This window comes from Monodon monoceros, unplaced genomic scaffold, assembly GCF_005190385.1.
Source record: "Monodon monoceros isolate NGI ecotype Baffin Bay Population unplaced genomic scaffold, NGI_Narwhal_1 Super_Scaffold_16, whole genome shotgun sequence".
In the NCBI taxonomy this organism is placed as follows: Eukaryota; Metazoa; Chordata; class Mammalia; order Artiodactyla; family Monodontidae; genus Monodon; species Monodon monoceros.
In genome coordinates, this window is record NW_021703772.1 from 7,908,917 (window position 1) to 7,928,249 (window position 19,333).

At 36.9% G+C, this 19,333-nt stretch overlaps 1 protein-coding gene and 1 non-coding gene across 13 annotated transcripts in view; one reads left to right on the plus strand and one right to left on the minus strand.

The window, feature by feature from the left end:
- The window catches only part of DIS3L2 (DIS3 like 3'-5' exoribonuclease 2), a 373,313-nt gene that overhangs the window by 237,407 nt on the left and 116,573 nt on the right, over positions 1-19,333 (minus strand). For all 12 annotated transcript variants that reach the window (XR_003793808.1, XR_003793807.1, XM_029224426.1 and 9 more), the window contains exon 6: positions 12,396-12,630. Coding sequence is in view for 10 of the 12 variants with exons in the window: in XM_029224426.1 (XP_029080259.1) it covers positions 12,396-12,630 (235 nt within the window). In the remaining 2 variants the exon portion in view is untranslated. The remainder of the gene's footprint in view (positions 1-12,395; positions 12,631-19,333) is intronic.
- On the plus strand, positions 18,159-18,265 carry LOC114897358. Its single transcript, XR_003794083.1, has one exon. It is a non-coding gene; the product is annotated as a U6 spliceosomal RNA (small nuclear RNA).

Sequence of the window (19,333 nt, forward strand, 5' to 3'; positions counted from 1 at the left end):
GACCTTCAAGTCTTCATTCACCTCTACTGAGGAGAAGGGCAGGCACACATAGTGACAGACGTACTAGAGGCCTGGGAACTTCTGTTTCCAGGTAACAGCATGAACTACATTTAATATAGATTATTTGCTTTTATTTAAATTTCTATTCCAATAATTTGGTGTTAAAGTACTAGCAAGAAGGCTGACAGGCATGTCTATTCCTAGGTGCTGTAAGGAATGGATTGGGGCAGAGTATATTCTAGAAAATAAATTACTTGTAATGTTAGAAAAATGTTCTGAAACCCAAGCTCCCTAGGTCTGTTGATACGTCACAGAGAAAATAGGTAGGACTGACTCAATGATAAACAATGAGAAGAGGAGAAGGTGAAAATGACAAGCCAGAGAAAGAACTGGACAAGCTTCGATCATATTTCAGTAAAGAACAAATATTATTTTTTTAAGATTGTTATAATTCATCATGGTTTTCTATCTCTGTTAACCCTTCTAATAACTATGTATTTAACAATTCAAAAATTCCTTTAAAAACACCCACATTTCTCAAACAGCTAAGTATATGACCCAGCAATTCTACTACTGGGTATAATTTCAATGGAATTGAAGACAGGAACTCAGATACTTGCTCACCAATGTTCATTTCAGCATTACTCACTATTCAATAGCCAAAAGGTGGAAACAAACCAGTGTCCATCAACATGAATGGATAAACAAAATGTGGTATATTCAATATAATGAAATACTACTCAGTCATGAAAAGGAATGACATTCTGACACATGCTACAACATAGATGAACCTTGAAAACATTATGCTAAATGAAATAAGCCAGACACAAAAGCAGGAATATTGTATGACTCCACTTATATGACATATCAAGAAGAGACAATTTATAGAGAGGAAGTAGATTAGTGGTTAGCAGAGACTGGGGTGAGTGAAATGGGGAGTTGTTTAATGGTTACAGAGTTTCTGTTTAGCATGATAAAAAAACGTGTGGGAATAGAACTAGATAATAGTAATGGCTGTGCAACATCATGAATGTAATTAATGGGACTGAATTGTAAACTTAAAAATGGTTAAAAAGACAAATTTGGTGCTATATATATTTTATCACACACACAAAAGATTTTTAAAACCACAAGAGTTTCTGTTTCTTATAGAGAGTGTAGGGCAGGGAATAGTGTGATAATATTTATTGCTTTCAAGGAGAGAAACTCAGGTGGCAGAAGAGAACAGGTAGGCCCCCATCCTCTGACAGTCCCTTAAAGAAACTCTTAGAATAGAGGGGTTCTTCAAGGACCTAAACAGATGCCGATGACGCTTTAAACTACATTTCCAATCCAATCTCTGACATCAACTTCAACCTACATTTCCAGCTATACATGACCACCTCAGACTTAACATGTTTAAAAGAAAGTCCTTAGGAATACAAGATAAAGGTAGAGATTACTTACAATAAATAAAAATAGTAGAAATAAGTTTCTACTAAAAATTAAACAGACAAGTCACTTCCTAGTGTAATAAAAAATGAGGGGAAAACTGAAAGGTTTGATTATAGATGCAGAGGAAATTAATTGAAAAAACTTCGTACAACTCTATTCTAAAATATTAGAATAGGTGGCGAAAATGTATGATTTTCCTGGAAAATATAATTTTAATTTTGCATTATCAAAATTAATGCAAGAGGGAAAAAGCCCTACAGAAACAAAATAATCATTACACATGGAGAAAGCTGCCAGCTAAAGAAAGCCCAACCCATGTTCCAACCATGCGTTCTTTAAATGCTTCAAGTACTGAGAACACTTGATCATTCTCAATGCTATTCTGACTGCTCCAAAGCAGTGAGAAAAAGAAAGGCTCCCCAGTTCTTCCCAAAAAGTTAACAGAGCCTGATACCAAAACACAAAAAAGACAGCACAATAAGAAGAAACTGCAGACAAATCACACATTTTGTATTTTAAATCCAAAAATCATAAATAAATATCAGCAAACAGAACTGAGTTACAAGTTAAAACATGCTATACACCACGACCAAGAGAGGCATGGCTGTATGAGGGATGCAAGAATTATTCAACGTTATGTGTCATCAAGTAAACAAGCCAAAGGGGAAAGAAAACCAAAATCTTGAAAGAAGCTCAGAAGGCACCTGAAAGAAAAATTCAATATCCATTCCCAATAGAAACTTTTAGTTAAAAAAGAAAAAGGACACTTGGTTAACTAGGTCTGAAGCGAACAACCAACACTGTGCTTGAGGGTTTAATACTGGAAGCATTCCTATTAAAGTCCAGAAGGCGGCAATCACCACTATTATGTAATACAGTTCTTAAAGCAATGGCCAATGACATGAGGAAAAAATGAGAAGCACAAATTAGAAAGTTAGGGACAAAATTATTATCTGCAGATAAAATTGTTTTATACCTAGAAAATCAAAGCCACCAACTAGAAAATTATTGGAAATAATAAGAGCATTCATTAAGGTATCCAGTTTAAAGATACACAAAACAACCCCAATAGCTTTCTTATATATCAACAATTACATGTAGGAAATTGCTGGAAAAAATTTCCTTTCAAATTAATACTAAACAACACAAAATACTCAATGTTTTTTTTCTAATACTCAAGTTTTTTCTAATGTGCAATAATGCTATATATAAACTATTAAACATATTAAGAAGATGTAAGATTCAAAATTCACATTGTGAATAGGTTTGATAAACTAAGACATACATAGACCATACTATAGTCAAAACAGCAAAACGGGGCACAGTCCCCAAAAAAGACCCCACAATTGAGCAAAAGTTGAGGTAACAGATTTTTACCCAAATTATTTTAATTAGCGTGTTGCATTTCCTAACAGTAAATAATTAAAACATTCATTAAAGTCTTGTTCAGCATCGACTATCAATTTCAGTAGCTTAAACCAGTGGTTCTCCAAGTGTGGTTTGAGATCCTGCCAAAGGCCCACAAGGTCAAGACTCTTTTCATAATAATACTAAGACATTATTTGTCCCTTTCACTCTCATTTTCTCATGTCTGTAAAGTAGAGGTCAGCAAACTGAACTGGCCCACAGGCCAAATCCAGCCATGTCCACTCATTTACATATTCTCCACAGCCACTTTCAGGCTACAAAAAGAGAGTTAAGTAGTTGTGACACAGAAGTCTCTGTCTCTGGTGTATCCCACAAAGCTGGAAATATTTACTATGTGGTCCTTTACAGAATACCTTTGCTAATCCCTGCTCTAATGAACAATAGAATGTGTGCTTATGTATTCTTGTGTTTTCTAGAATTTTCTAAGATTATCAATTTAAAGTACAAACAAGTATATTTTAGAAGTTAATTCCATTTTTCTCCTCAGTATTTTGACTATGGTTTTATCTACTATAAATCATTAACCTCACTAATGCCCAATAAATCATTATTTTAAAGTCTGAAGTTTTCCTTAAATGTACACAGAAACACAACTAGAAGTAAGTACACTTATTTTGCAATATTTTAAGGCTTTCTTTGTTTTAATTTTAAATACAGAAATATTGATAGATATAACCTACATACACAAAAGCATTTTGGAGTCTTCAATAATTCTTAAGAACACAGAAGTGTCCTGAGACCAAGTAACTTGAGAATCACAGGTTTAAATAAAGTTGTTTGCAGCAGAATACAAATCCTTTTCAAGAACACAAGGAATACTCTCCAGGATAAATCACATGCTATGCCACAAAACAAGTCTCAACAAATTTAAGAGCACAGAAATTACAACAAGCATTTTTCCCAACCACAACAGTATGAAACTAGAAGTCAATTACAGAAAGAAAAATGGGAAAAGCACAAACATGTAAACACTAAACAACATGGGTCAATGGGGAAATCAGAAAATACCTCGAGACAAAAGAAAATGGAAACACAAACTCTATGGGATGCAGCAAAAGCAGTTCTAAGAGGGAAGTTTAGAGTGATAAAGGCCTTCCTCAAGAAACAAGAATAATCTGAAATAAACAACCTAACCTACCATCTAAAAAGAAGAACAAACAAAACCCAAAGTCAGCAGTGGGAAAGAAATAATAAAGATCAGAGAGGAAATTAAATAGAGACCAAAAAAAACAACAGAAAAGATCAATGAAACCAAGAGCTAGTTTTCTGAAAACACAAACAAAATTGATAACCCTCTAGCCAGACTCACCAAGAAGAAATGAGAGAGAACCCAAATAAACAAAATTAGAAATGAAAGAGGGGCAATAACAACCAATACCACAGAGATACAAAAAATCATAAGGAAATACTACAAACAGTTATACACCAACAAACTGGATAACCTAGAAGAAACAGACAAATTTCTAGAAACATACAACCTGCCAAGACTAAATCAAGAACAAACAGACAATATGAATAGACTGATCACTAGTAGTGAAATTGAATTTGTAATTAAAAAAATTCACAGCCAACAAAAGCCCAGGACTGGATGGCTTCATAGGGGAATTCTACCAAACATATGAAGAAGTGCTAATACCTATCCTCCTCAAACTATTCCAAAAATTGAAGAGGACAGAGCGCTCCCAAATTCACTCAGTGAGGCCACCACTACCCTGATACCAAAACCAAAGACACTACAAAAAAAAAAAAAAAAAAATTACAAGCCAATATCTTTGATGAATATAGATGCAAAAATCTCAACAAAATATTAGCAAACCAAATCCAACAATATATACAAAGGATCATACAGCATAATCAAGTGGGATGTATTCCAAGGACACAAGGATGGTTCAATATTTGCAAATCAATGTGGTACAGCACATTAACAAAAATGATAAAAATCACATAATCATCTTAATAGACACAGAAAAAGTAGTTGATGAAATTCCATATCCATTCATGATAAAAACTCTGATCAAAGGTGGTAGAGAGGGAACATATATCTACATAATAAAGGCCATTTATGACAAATTCACAGCTAACATCATACCCAATGGTGAAAAGCTGACAGCCTTTCCTCTAAAATCAGGAACAAGACAAGTATGCCCACTCTCGCCACTTCTATTTAACACAGTATTGGAAGTCCTGGCCACAGCAATCAGACAAGAAAGAGAAACAAAAGGCATCTAAATTGGAAGGGAAAAAGTAAAACTGTCACTACTTGCAGATGATACTGCTACTATATACAGAAAACTCGAATGTCTCAAAAAAAAAAAAACTATTACAACTAATAAGTGAATTCAGTAATGTTACAGGATACAAGATTAATATACAGAAATCTGTTGCTTTTCTATATTTGAATAATGAACTATCAGAAAGAGAAAGAAAAAAAATACCAATGCCATTCAAAATCTCATCAAAAAGAATAAAATATCTAGGAATACACTTAAACAAAGAGATTAAAGACCTATACTGTGAAAACTATAAAACACTGATGAAGGAAAGTAGAAGATGATACAAAGAAATGAAAAGATATTCCACGCTCTTGGATTAGAAGAATTAGTATTGTTAAAATGGCCATACTAACCAAAGCAATCTACAGATTTAATGCAATTCCTATTAAAATACCCATGACATTTTTCACAGAACTAAAACAAATAATCCTGAATTGTATACGGAACCACAGACTTTAAGACCCTAAATTGCCAAAGCAATCTTGGGAAAAAGAGAATATAAAGCTGAAGGTACCACCCTCGCTGACTTCAGACTATACTACAAATCTACAGTAATCAAAACAGCACGGTACTGGCACAAAAACAGACATACAGATCAATGGAACAGAACAGAGAGCTCAGAAGTAAACCCATGCACCTATGATCAATTAATCTATGATAAAGGAGGCAAGAATATACAATGGATAAAAGACAGTCTCTTCAGTAAGTAGTGCGGGGAACACTGGACAGCCACATGTAAAAGAATGAGATGACAACATTTCCTCAAACCATATACAAAAATAAATTCAAAATGGATTAAAGACCTAAAGGTAAGATCCAAAACCATAAAACTCCTAGAAGAGAACATAGGCAGAACATATACTGGATATGCTATAAGAATTAAATAATTAAATGTCATGAGGAATAATTATAAAGTACTTAGGGCCTAGCACGCAGTAAATGTTCAATAAGTATCAGTGATTATTATGTGTAAATACATATCTGGGTATGCATGTATACAAAAATATACCTAGGTATATCCTAGGTATGGCAAAAGAAGTATTTAGAGGGAATTTTATAGCTTTAAAAATATTTCAAAGGAAACAAGAGAAGTTGAAAAGACATATTCAACTCAAGAAGTTGGGAAAAGGGCAAAAAAGCAACGCCCCCAAGTAAGGAATAAATAACTAAGACAAGGGCAAATATCAATGATATACAGAACAACATCATCAACAATAAACAGAAAAATAACACAACCAAAAATCATGTTCCTTGAAAAGATTAATATGATAGATCTTTGGCAAGCAAGAGTTAAGAAAAAAGAGAAGAGTCAAACAATTAAAATACGGAACGAAAAGGGAGGCAAAAATACCAACACAAGGAGTTATTTTAATAATTAAAGAATATTAATGAGTATTAGGAATATCTATGTGATCATAAATTCAAATGGATAAATTCCCCTTCAGTTATGCCAAAATTGGCATCAAAAAGAGAGACTGAACAGACCAATCAGTATAAAAGAGACTGAAAGAGCAAAGATCTCGCCTTCTGAAAAACAGCAGGTGCAGAAAATTTTACAATGAGGTCTACCAAATTTTAAGGAAGACTTAATTCCTGTTTTTTTAAATTAATTTTTATTGGAGTATGCTTTACAATGTAACTCCTGTCTTATACAAGCTATTCTGGGAAAATAGTAAACCGTCAGTACAGACGAATTTATTTGCAAAGCAGAAATAGAGACACAGATGTAGAGAACAAACTTATGGATATCAAGGGGAAAGGGGTGGTGGTGGGATGAATTGGGAGATTGGGATTGACATATATACACTACTATGTATAAAATAGATAAATGAGAACCTACTGTACAGCACAGGGAACTCTACTCAATGCTCTGTGGTGACCTAAATGGGAAGGAAATCTAAAAAAGAGGGGATATACGTATAACTGATTCACTTTGCTGTACAGCAGTAAGTAACACAACATGTAAAGCAACTATGCTCCAATAAAAATTTAAAAAAAAGACCAGGACATTTTATGAAGCTAATATAATCTTGACTGTAAAAACCAGATAATGATAAGAAAATGATAGGTCCGTTTAACATGACACAAAAAAATCCTACACTATATATTACCTAAGTAAATCCAATATTGTACTTAAAAAATAATAATATATTGGGATTAAGTAGGAGTTATCCTAGGAATTCGAGGATGGTTCAATAACAAAAATACATTTAAAGGAGAGAAACCAAATGATACTCTCAATCAATAAAGAATCAGCTTCACGAAGTTCAGCAAAAGGCAAAACTGTGGAGTTAATAAAAGACTGTATGAGAAAACATCTATGTGACCTAGGAATATGCAAAAAACTAAAAAAAAACCCATAAAGTATATGATTAATTTTATCACAGAAAAATTAAGAATTTTTGTTCAGTGAAAAACACCATAAAGTTAATAGACAAATGACTAAAGGACAGAATGGTAGGAGATATTTGTGATGCCTAAAGTGGAAAAGGGATTATTATAGAGAATAGATAAGAACTGCCTGCAAATCAACAACAGAACAGTAACTATGATGGAACAATGGGCAAACAATATGAAAAGGCAATTTACAGAACTTAATCTCTAGAGTATAAAAAACTAGAAAGCTGAATAATTCTAACTGTTGGCAGGAATGAGAAGGTAAAAGAAGCTTCATGGGTGTGGAGAAAAGGGAACCCTCCTACACTGTTGGTGGGAATGTAAATTGGTACAGCTGCTATGGAAAACAGTATGGAGGCTCCTTAAAAAACTAAAAGAGTTGCCATATGATCCAGCAATCCCATTCCTGAGCATATATCCAGACAAAACTATAATTCAAAAAGATACATGCACCTCTATTTTCATAGCAGCACTATTTACAATAGTCAAGACATGGAAGCAACCTAAATGTCCATCGACAGATGAATGGATAAAGAAGATGTGGTATACACACACACATACACACACGATGGAATACTACTCAGACATAAAAAAGAGTGAAATAATGCCATTTGCAGCAACATGATGGACCTAGAGATTATCATACTAAGCGAAGTAAATCAGAAAGAGAAAGACAAATACCATAGGACATCATTTATATGTGGAATCTAAAATATGACATAAATGAACTTCCACGAAACAGAAACAGACTCACAGACATAAAGAACAGACTTGTGGTTGCCAAGGGGGGAGGTAGGGTAGGGGAGGGAAGGATTGGGAGTTGGGATTAGCAGATGCAAACTATTTTATACAGAATGGATAAACAACAACGTCCTGTTGTATTAGCTCAGGGAACTATATTCAATATCCTGTAATAAACCATAATGGACTTCACAGGGAGGAATGGCTGGTCTAGCACAGGTCTTAGACATTGGAGGTCCTGACCATCTGTCTCTACCTGAATCACACATGATATGAATGCATCACCCACTCAGTCTAAAAGACAAGGAAGGACTTCCCTGGTGGTGCAGTGGTTAAGAATCCGCCTGCCAATGCAGGGGACACGGGTTCGAACCCTGGTCCGGGAAGATCCCAAATGCCGCGGAGCAACTAAGCCCGTGAGCCACGACTACTGAGCCCACGTGCCACAACTACTGAAGCCTGCGCGCCTACAGCCTGTGCTCGGCAACGAGAGAAGCCACCACAACAAGAAGCCCACGCACTGCAACAAAGAGCAGCCCCCACTCGCCACAACTAGAGAAAGCCCGCGTGCAGCAACGAAGACCCAACGCAGCTAAAAATAAATAAATAAAAGACAGGGAAGCAAAAATTCCCACTGTATCCTTCTAACATAGGTCTGGACAAGGTTTCACTCTTTTTTAAAAACAAAAATATACTTTAAAACCCTGGCACAAAACATTGTCCAAAAATTGTGGTTGATGGGAAACTGCCTTATATTTAATTTTTAATATAATTTCTGAAGCAAATATAACTGTCTTCTAATTATATTAATCATCATTATACACAGTGGAGAGCTAGGAAACAAAAATATAAGAAAGATTTGATCTCAGAATCTGGAAACACTAGCAGAAAGGAAATGAAAAAAATTAGCTCGGAGAAAGAAGGGTTTCTAGACAGTCAGGAGTAAGGGTTCTTGGCATTTCAGTAACCCCAAAGTATCACAGGAGAATAATCATATGGATCTGCTTTTCTCAGCCAAAGGGAAATACGGTTACTTTTTATCCAAGGAAAGAGAGCTTAAACCTAGGCAATGAATAGGCCTGTGGCTGGAAGGAGATGAATTTTAAGTGTGAAAAAAAGGGCTCTTCCTGACTCCTAAGGTTGACTTGGGCAGGCCCCAGGAGGCGCAGTAATAGATCGATTCAAACCTCGGAAGGGAACAAGGATTCCATGTGGATTCTCCCTTCAAAAAAAGAGTTGAAGGTGGCCAGAGACAAAAGTGAGAGGGTCACCGACTCTACATTCAAACCCATGTTCAGTCATCAGGGTACTGGCAGAAGCTTCTCTCCAGACCAGAAAGCTGAACAAGACCTCTGACAGACCCTACTAAGGTAGAGAACAGGAAAAGTACATCACAACCTGATTAGGTCACCATCACCAAGACTCAGAGGCCAAAACTGTTCTTAAAGTTCCCAAAGATGTATGATAAAGAGCTACTGTACCAATTAGTCATGATGTTTTTTTATCCTTTGGAGTTTGCTAATCAGGCAATCGTTACTCCAATACTTGATACCAAAGAATATTTATTTGGGTTGTCCCCAGTCTTGACACAGATGGCAGTTTTCTATGCTGACAACAATGCCATTGCCTGGGAAGTGGTAAAAGCTCAGCCTTGGGAGGCTGTGGGGCTGGACCTACAAAAGGGGCCCAGGTCTTTGGCCTATTCTCTCAAGGGCTGAGGATGATCCAGATCCATGTTGTCTTCCTAGAAGAAACTATTGTGTAGGTCTGAGATGCCCAGAGAAACTTTTCTCTGAATGCAATGATAGACACTTGCTGCATACAGCTGGGGCTACCTGCTCAATTACCAGAGAAATTGGTAGTTATGGTAAAGATATGAATGTTTCCCGGGCAAAAAGGGATATACTAAGTACACACATGTAATATGTCATGTTTGCTTTGGGTAAAAAAAACATGATATTCAAACAAAAATCACTCTTTTGCACACAGGTGTGAACTAGGATTAATAATCCATTTGCAATTACAACACAAAGCAATGAACCTTTCTAGAAGTCTTAGGAAAAGTTTATGATGTTCTTAAGGTTATGGTTTGTTTCAATAACAAATTTCAAACCCTTAAATGGTGCAAAAAGAACTAACATCCTAACTGTAACCAGATTTTATATTATCCAGAGAAGAGAAGCTGGTTGAAATATCCTTAAAAACACCATGATTTTTAAAAAAGCAAATTGCAATTTTCCTAAATATCAAGAGGGTAAGAAATGAGAAACAGCCATGTGGTTTCAAAACTCTCTATTTAGAGGCTAGCAGGAAAGAGAAATTGGTACCAGATTCTGAGGGAAGGATTAAGGCTGTTCCCTTAGTCAGGGCCAGTAAGGAAGCAATATAAATAACAGTAGGATACGAAGACCATAAAAACAGTAAGGAAAAAAACTGCATACGGTGGACTTGTAAAGCACTCAGTGACACTTACCTGCAACAGAGATGGAGGAAAATTACAATAGAGGACAAATCAAGAGTATGTCTGGCATCAGAATTTCCCAAACAAAGGATAAAGTGAATTATTAATATCCACCCTGGGCATCAATTCTGCCATCACTTCCATCCATCAATATTTCCTTGCCCTTGTATTGGTACCAATCACTAATGAGAAACTGAAGCATCTCATCCCTTCAACTTGGAACCTAGAGGAAAAGAGGCTGCTGAGGTCTTCCAAGTTCCATCACCTGAGCTACGTTTCCACAAAGTAGTTTTGGGCCAAATACCCAGTAAGTTTTAAAGTACTCCTTCCCCTGGCTTTGTCCTTCAGGTATCTCTCTCCCTTGGTGACCCTGCAGATGAGGATTTGGCTATTTAGGGTCCTGGTTATTAAACTGTTTTTAAAGGAAGAAAGAAGAAACATCAGAAGAAGGAATTTTCAAGGAATAACATCCAAATGACATTGGCTGCGCCCTGAACAGTGGAACCACTAGTTATCTAAGCAGGCCACAAAAACAAAAGAACCTGGGTGCCCTCAGGTCAGCAGTGAGGTGGGGCAGTGAGGAAGCAGTAGCCCCTTCATTCAGATAGAATTTCAAAGTCGGGAAGTCCTTCTGAATGAGTAGCACTTGGCACCAGAAAGTGACACATGCTTTTAGAAAGTGCTCGCTGCCCGAGATCACTACCTCATCAGCAGTGAAGACACAGAGTGATCCTTATGCAGTCACTTCCTGAAATCACCTCCAGCTTTCTTCAGGATGTCAGAGAACTGTGCTCACCAGTCCCTATCACAGGGTGTCTGCTGAACATCCTCCTTTAGTAATCTTCTGGCATTTCTTCTAGCCTTTCGTGGGGACTGTGCCAGAAACTTCTTCCTGATAAAAAAAACCCTCATAATCTAGTTGGCCTAACCAGGTCAATATTTTCCATTTCATAACATACATAAAAATCAATCTGGCTAGAAAACATATTCCCTGCACTTAAAACCTCCTAGAAATCTATACATTGAAATATTCCAATTTTCATTGCTACTTTCCCTTAAGTTTTCCAGACTGCAGTCAGGTAGGGCCCTTGGTCACAGCTCTTCACCTATGTGCTTGCAATTGCTTTTTTCAGTATCCAGGGGACCCATGGCTTAAATTTTGATCACAGAAAATAAGACTGGCTTTTTTAAAAGCTTACAATCAAAACACTTTGTAAAGATAATCTACTTATCAAACTTAAGGTGATCTATTCACCACTGAGGATGAAATGTACCAAGTTAAAATTAAAGCAAAATCCAGGGTAAAACAAAGTGCTTTCTTTGGAAGGATTTTAGTTTGGTTTAATTATGTTCATATCAACCACAGGGTGGGATTGGGCTCATCACAGGAAATTTCAAGGTCAGCTATCAACACAATGCAAAACCCATTAGGAAATGACAACAGCAACCACTGACCACACAAATCACCAGCAGCATTTGTCCCCTCCTCACAAACAGCAGCTGGAAGCCTGTCAAAGATCCCCCTTTCCTAGAAGCTGCCACAGGTTAGAAACTGCAAAGGTACCAACTGTATTGTGTGATGAATTCTGTAGCACAGAGAGAATTCCAATACTTAAAACAATCTACTAAAATAAAACGTCGGAGATCAGTCCGGAACTCACCTTCTTCATGAACACAAACTGAGAGTTTCTTAACACCATCAACCAGAGCATTCTGCGTGTTGCCATGTCCATCTTCTGAGTCGCTGTCATCAAACTGAGCCTCTATAATGACATCAGGACTGTCATTATAGCCTTTCAGAGACTGTTGCAGGAGATGGCTTCCACAGAGCTCCTCAGGGAGATCTGATTCATAGGCACCTTCTGTTTCTTTGTCATTGCTCTCTGGTTTAATTACCTGAAGAAAAGAGAAAAGTTCTGCTAAATCACTGGAGGGAAAAATGGGAAAGTGCAGATTTTTCTTTTGTCATTTTTCTTTCCTAAGGAAAAAACTGCACATTCAGAAGCACTGGACACTCACCATGTAGTTTGACAAAGAATCTTTATTTTCCAGATGCACAGATTACCTTACAATCAATCCAGCTCTTCAAGATGCCCAAGATTAATGCTACATCCACTTCTATTTTTCTGATGTATATTTTCATCCTCTCTCCCACAAAGGCCCTGAATACCAGAAGTACCACACTGCTTCACAAAGTGTCCATCACATGGGACCAACTAGTATGCTGGGAAATGATAAAAGAACTCAACATAGTTTGTCACTGTGCTCCCAAATGAAACCACAAGAATGTAAGATGAAATAGAAAAAAAATTAAGTGTGAACAAGAGTTTATAAAATGTTCCCATAAAAAATATAAACCCTTAATTCTCCATTTTGAGGCCTGAGATCAGTATAGAAAGCACACAACTGATAGACATTTACACTAGAAATAAGAATGAGCATTACACAATATGTCAAATTTTTTCAATTTAACAAAAATGAAGCAAATAGAAAAGAATCCACTACTAATCCATTCAATGAGTTAGTCACATGACACTCATATGACAGTACCCTTTGATTTCTATGGGCACAATATTAACATACACCAGTGTTATTTAGTCACTGAAAAAAAAAAAAAGGTGACCCTATATGTAAATCTGCCCATCTACATTAGCAAAAAAGACAGCAGATTTCGTAGGTTCTAGATGTTACTTAGAACACCATATCCTTCTAATAACCTATTTCTGGATGAGAAATCTATGTGCAATTTAAACATATAATCAAGATGTGATCATACATACGTGTGTGTGTATATGAATTGGATCACTATTGGTAGCACACTCGTTTCATTCTTTCAAACAAATGCTGGAAGGCCAGCCTCATGCCAGGCACCCTCATGAGGCCTACATTTTATAGTGAGGAGACAGATGGTGAACAATTTACTCATTCAACAAATCGTACCGAGTAACTTTCACGGTGCAAGACACTGTTCTAGGTGGCAAGGATGCAGCGGTGTGCACAATCAACAGTCTAATAATGGTAAGTGCTAGTGAAAAAAAAATATAATATGAAAATGCTGGTTATTGGAAACTGAGGCTAGTTTACCAGTAGGGTGGTTAGGGAGGATGCCTCCTGGATGAAGCGACATTTGAGCAGAGACCTGAATGAAGTGAGTGAGCTTCTAGCAGTTTCTCTAGAAACTGCTTATAATTGAGAAGTCTAATATTTTTCTGACTTTAACTCTGGGGTTTCAAATTAGATGCCTGCTTTCAACAAACCAGATTAATGTTCAAATTAGATCACACAAAGATCATGCTTAATGAAAGATCTTCATTTTATACAACGCACAAAAAGTTATTAAAAGAAATCTTTCTCCAAACATTATAATGTCACAGATTCCAATTATCATAACTGTCCCCAATGAATATTATAATATCCACCCAGAAAATCAAAGTAAAATATTACAAAGATATTCACACAATCAGAACACAGACTCTAAAAGTATATTCCCAAAGTTTTAAAATATGACTTCATGAAAATGTGATAACAGAAATCTGACTCTTGTCAGACTCACTGATTTATTCATTTGTTCATTCATTAATTTGTTCATTATTTCCACATTTGCTCATTATTTCCAAACAAACAAGGCTCCTTTTCTTTAACAGTTAAAAATAAAGTTCAACTGGCTAAGCCAGAAATCTCTAAAAAGATTCCCCTTAGGCCCCTTCCTGCATGAGAACATAACAGTGAAGCAACAGCTAAGCTTTAAATTAATATATAATTACAAAACCAGCTCTCCTGCACTTCTGCCTTGAAACACGAATCCTGGTTTCATACCTGACCCAGAATATATCATTCAAAAAACAGAGAATTCACTGACAAATTAGAGAAGAAAAAGAAATCTGACACCACTCAAATCAGCAAATCCATGCAATTTCCTTAAATGTGCCGAGCAAATTCAATAACATTTAGGAAGATCTGCCGCTGACCATCCTCAAAGAATTAACACAACCTTGGGTACTGTCAGAACAGCCCAAATCACAGGCAGGAGGTATGTGTGCATACTCTACGTCTAAAGCATGGTGGCTACAACACAATCACTGGTCTACTGTTCTTTTTTTACATGTCATCCCATACAAACTTTATCTCAGAAAGAAGAGAGCTGGGGGCAGGGGTGAAAGAAAACAACTGACATGCTACAGTTAGAATATGAGGTAAAATGCAGTCTTCTGGAAAGATGTTAAACGAAGGGTCCAGGCCTTTACTTTCTATTATATATTTATTTCTTCTGCTAACAGTTTCAGAAAGGATTTGGTTCCCACAGACCAAGGAGAAAATATTAGAGGGTAACCAGAATTCTGACTTTATAAAATTTGAAGGCTCGGGCTTCCCTGGTGGCGCAGTGGTTGAGAGTCCGCCTGCCGATGCAGGGGACACAGGTTCGTGCCCCGGTCCGGGAAGATCCCACATGCCGCAGAGCGGCTAGGCCCGTAAGCCATGGCCGCTGAGCCTGCACGTCTGGAGCCTGTGCTCCACAACGGGAGAGGCCACAACAGTGAGAGGCCCGTGTACCGCAAAAAAAAAAAAAAAAATTTGAAGGCTCAACTATCCCACAGTGAAAGGTAGTCTTTGTATGTATGTATACGTGTGTGAGTAAAATATAAAGAGAATTCTGTAATCACCATGATTCTGCCTACCTACATATTAAGAATTATGCTTTGGCTTACACATACAAAGTTCAAGGAAAAGTCAATGGGAAAAAGAGCACAGTGGAAAGCAATGACCAGAGTACAGCAAGCTTAACTGTACAGTGCATTTCAAAACCAACCCAGTTCTGATTTTATAATAATCTCCATGGTTTAGATTAGCTATACTCAAGAATTAGTGTTTTGGGCACTAAATTCACTTTTGAGTTACTAAAGCAGGGAATGCTGTATGGTAGCAGGGTTTAATGAACAAATCAAGTCATTCAAAATTGTATAATTACAAATTGTGAAATTTTTTGTTCTAGTTCTGTGAAAAATGCCAGTGGTAGTTTGATAGGGATTGCATTGAATCTGTAGATTGCTTTGGGTAGTAGAGTCATTTTCACAATGTTGATTCTTCCAATCCAAGAACATGGTATATCTCTCCATCTATTTGTATCATATTTAATTTCTTTCATCAGTGTCTTATAATTTTCTGCATACAGGTCTTTTGTCTCCTTAGGTAGGTCTATTCCTAGATATTTTATTCTTTTTGTTGCAATGGTAAATGGGAGTGTTTTCTTGATTTCACTTTCAGATTTTTCATCATTAGTGTATAGGAATGCCAGAGATTTCTGTGCATTAATTTTGTATCCTGCTACTTTACCAAATTCATTGATTAGCTCTAGTAGTTTTCTGGTAGCATCTTTAGGATCCTCTATGTATAGTATCATGTCATCTGCAAACAGTGACAGCTTTACTTCTTCTCTTCTGATTTGGATTCCCTTTATTTCCTTTTCTTCTCTGATTGCTGTGGCTAAAACTTCCAAAACTAAGACTCCGAAAAGCCAAAGCAATCTTGAGAACAAAAAACGGAGCTGGAGGAATCAGGCTCCCTGACTTCAGACTATACTACAAAGCTACAGTAATCAAGACAGTATGGTACTGGCACAAAAACAGAAAGACAGATCAATGGAACAGGATAGAAAGCCCAGAGATAAACCCACGCACATATGGTCACCTTATCTTTGATAAAGGACGCAGGAATGTACAGTGGAGAAAGGACAGCCTCTTCAACAAGTAGTGCTGGGAAAACTGGACAGGTACATGTAAAAGTATGAGATTAGATCACTCCCTAACACCATACACAAAAATAAGCTCAAAATGGATTAAAGACCTAAATGTAAGGCCAGAAACTATTAAACTCTTAGAGGAAAACAAAGGCAGGACACTCTATGACATAAATCACAGCAAGATCCTTTTTGACCCACCTCCTAGAGAAATGGAAATAAAAACAAAAATAAACAAATGGGACCTAATGAAACTTCAAAGCTTTTGCACAGCAAAGGAAACCATACACAAGACCAAAAGACAACCCTCAGAATGGGAGAAAATATTTGCAAATGAAGAAACTGACAAAGGATTAATCTCCAAAATTTATAAGCAGCTCATGCAGCTTAATAACAAAAAAACAAACAACCCAATCCAAAAATGGGCAGAAGACCTAAATAGACATTTCTCCAAAGAAGATATACAGACTGCCAACAAACATATGAAAGAATGCTCAACATCACTAATCATTAGAGAAATGCAAATCAAAACTACAATGAGATATCATCTCACACCAGTCAGAATGGCCATCATCAAAAAATCTAGAAACAATAAATGCTGGAGAGGGTGTGGAGAGAAGGGAACCCTCTTGCACTGTTGGTGGGAATGTAAATTGATACAGCCACTGTGGAGAACAGTATGGAGGCTCCTTAAAAAACTACAAATAGAACTACCATATGACCCAGCAATCCCACTACTGGGCATATACCCTGAGAAAACCATAATTCAAAAAGAGTCATGTACCAAAATGTTCATTGCAGCTCTATTTACAATAGCCCGGAGATGGAAACAACCTAAGTGTCCATCATCGGATGAATGGATAAAGAAGATGTGGCACATATATACAATGGAATATTACTCAGCCATAAAAAGAAACGAAATTGAGCTATTTGTAATGAGGTGGATAGACCCAGAGTCTGTCATACAGAGTGAAGTAAGTCAGAAGGAGAGAGACAAATACCGTATGCTAACACATATATATGGAATTTAAGAAAAAAAAAAAAACTGTCATGAAGAACCTAGGGGTAAGACAGGAATAAAGCCTGTGTCCTACTAGACCTACTAGAGAATGGACTTGAGGATATGGGGAGGGGGAAGGGTAAGGTGTGACAAAGTGAGAGAGAGGCATGGACATATATACACTACCAAACGTAAAGTAGACAGCTAGTGGGAAGCAGCCGCATAGCACGGGGAGATCAGCTCGGTGCTTTGTGACCGCCTGGAGGGGTGGGGTAGGGAGGGAGACACAAGAGGGAAGAGATATGGGAACATATGTATATGTATAACTGATTCACTTTGTTATAAAGCAGAAACTAACACACCGTTGTAAAGCAATTATACTCCAATAAAGATGTTAAAAAAAACTGTATAATTAAAATATAAATTAATACATTGCATTTTTTAAGTATTTTCATTCTATTTTTGTTATCGCAGTACAAACAAGAATAAAATAAATGTTACGGGGAAGAAAGATCACCTTTAAGTCATAGGATACAAAAGGCACTCTAAAACCGTTCCATATCACATATTGGTTAAGAATGAGGGTTGTGGAACTCCTTCGACAAATGGCTAATTCAAGTCTAGAAAAGGAAACAAACAAGATGAAACTGGGACTTCCCTGGTGGCACAGTGGTTAAGAATCCGCCTGCCGTGCTCGCTTTGGTAGCACATATACTAAAATTGGAACGATACAGAGAAGATTAGCATGGCCCCTGCACAAGGATGACACGCAAACTCGTGAAGCGTTCCATATTTTTTACTCCAATAAAGATGTTAATAAATAAATAAATAAATAAAAAGAAAAATCACTAAAGCACTGAAAGTTATTGGAGCTATAGGAGGCCATTTTCATTCTTAATGAAATGTCAGCCATAATGTTGAATAAAAGTGTACTGGATTAAAATTTTTAAGTGTATAGAAAAAAAAAAAAGAATCCGCCTGCCAATGCAGGGGACACAGTTTCGATCCCTGGTCCGGGAAGATCCCACATGCCGCGGAGGAACTAAGCCCGTGCACCACAGCCACTGAAGCCCGCGTGCCTCGAGCCCGTGCTCCACAACAAGAGAAGCCACAGCAATGAGAAGCCCGCGCACCACAACAAAGGGTAGCCCCCGCTCGCCACAACTAGATGCAGCCACAAATAAATAAACGAACAATCAAACAAACTAAAAAAAAAAAAAAGAACCTGGAAGATCTTGTCATATGGGGAAAACAAGCAAGCTATCACAGGCTACTAAAGCCTCATCTAAAGGACTCAGGAATCATCATGAAAGGGCTCTCTCTGGTCAACCTCAGAAAATTCTAAACATTTATCCTACCTTTCCTATATAAAATGTACCTCAGGTTAGCCAAACAGTTGATGAGGTAAAATTCTTCTTTATAGAAGAGTTTCAGCTAACTAAGAAGGAATGTCTTAAAGACTTTCATTATCACCATTCTGATATCCCTACTGAAATGATGGATGCAGAAGATGACCATCAATGGTTGCTAAATGCTGATGGGGATGGAGTTTTATAATAGATGGACCAGAGCAGCAATACCTGAACCCACTGATTAATACAAATATCATAAAAAGAGAAAGAACCAAAGTACTTCCTGATGTACTATAATTAGGAAGTAAATACTATACTGATGTATGTACTATAATTAGGAAGTAAATACCACCATCTGTGAAGTATTTTCCCCTAACTTGAACTTAAATCTGACCTGATATAGGTAACAGAGGAAGATGTTAAACACCACTAGGGAGAGGATCCCTAGATGATTTCATCCAGTCTCATGACTTTAAATCTCTCTATATGCTATTAACTCCAAAAATTAAATGC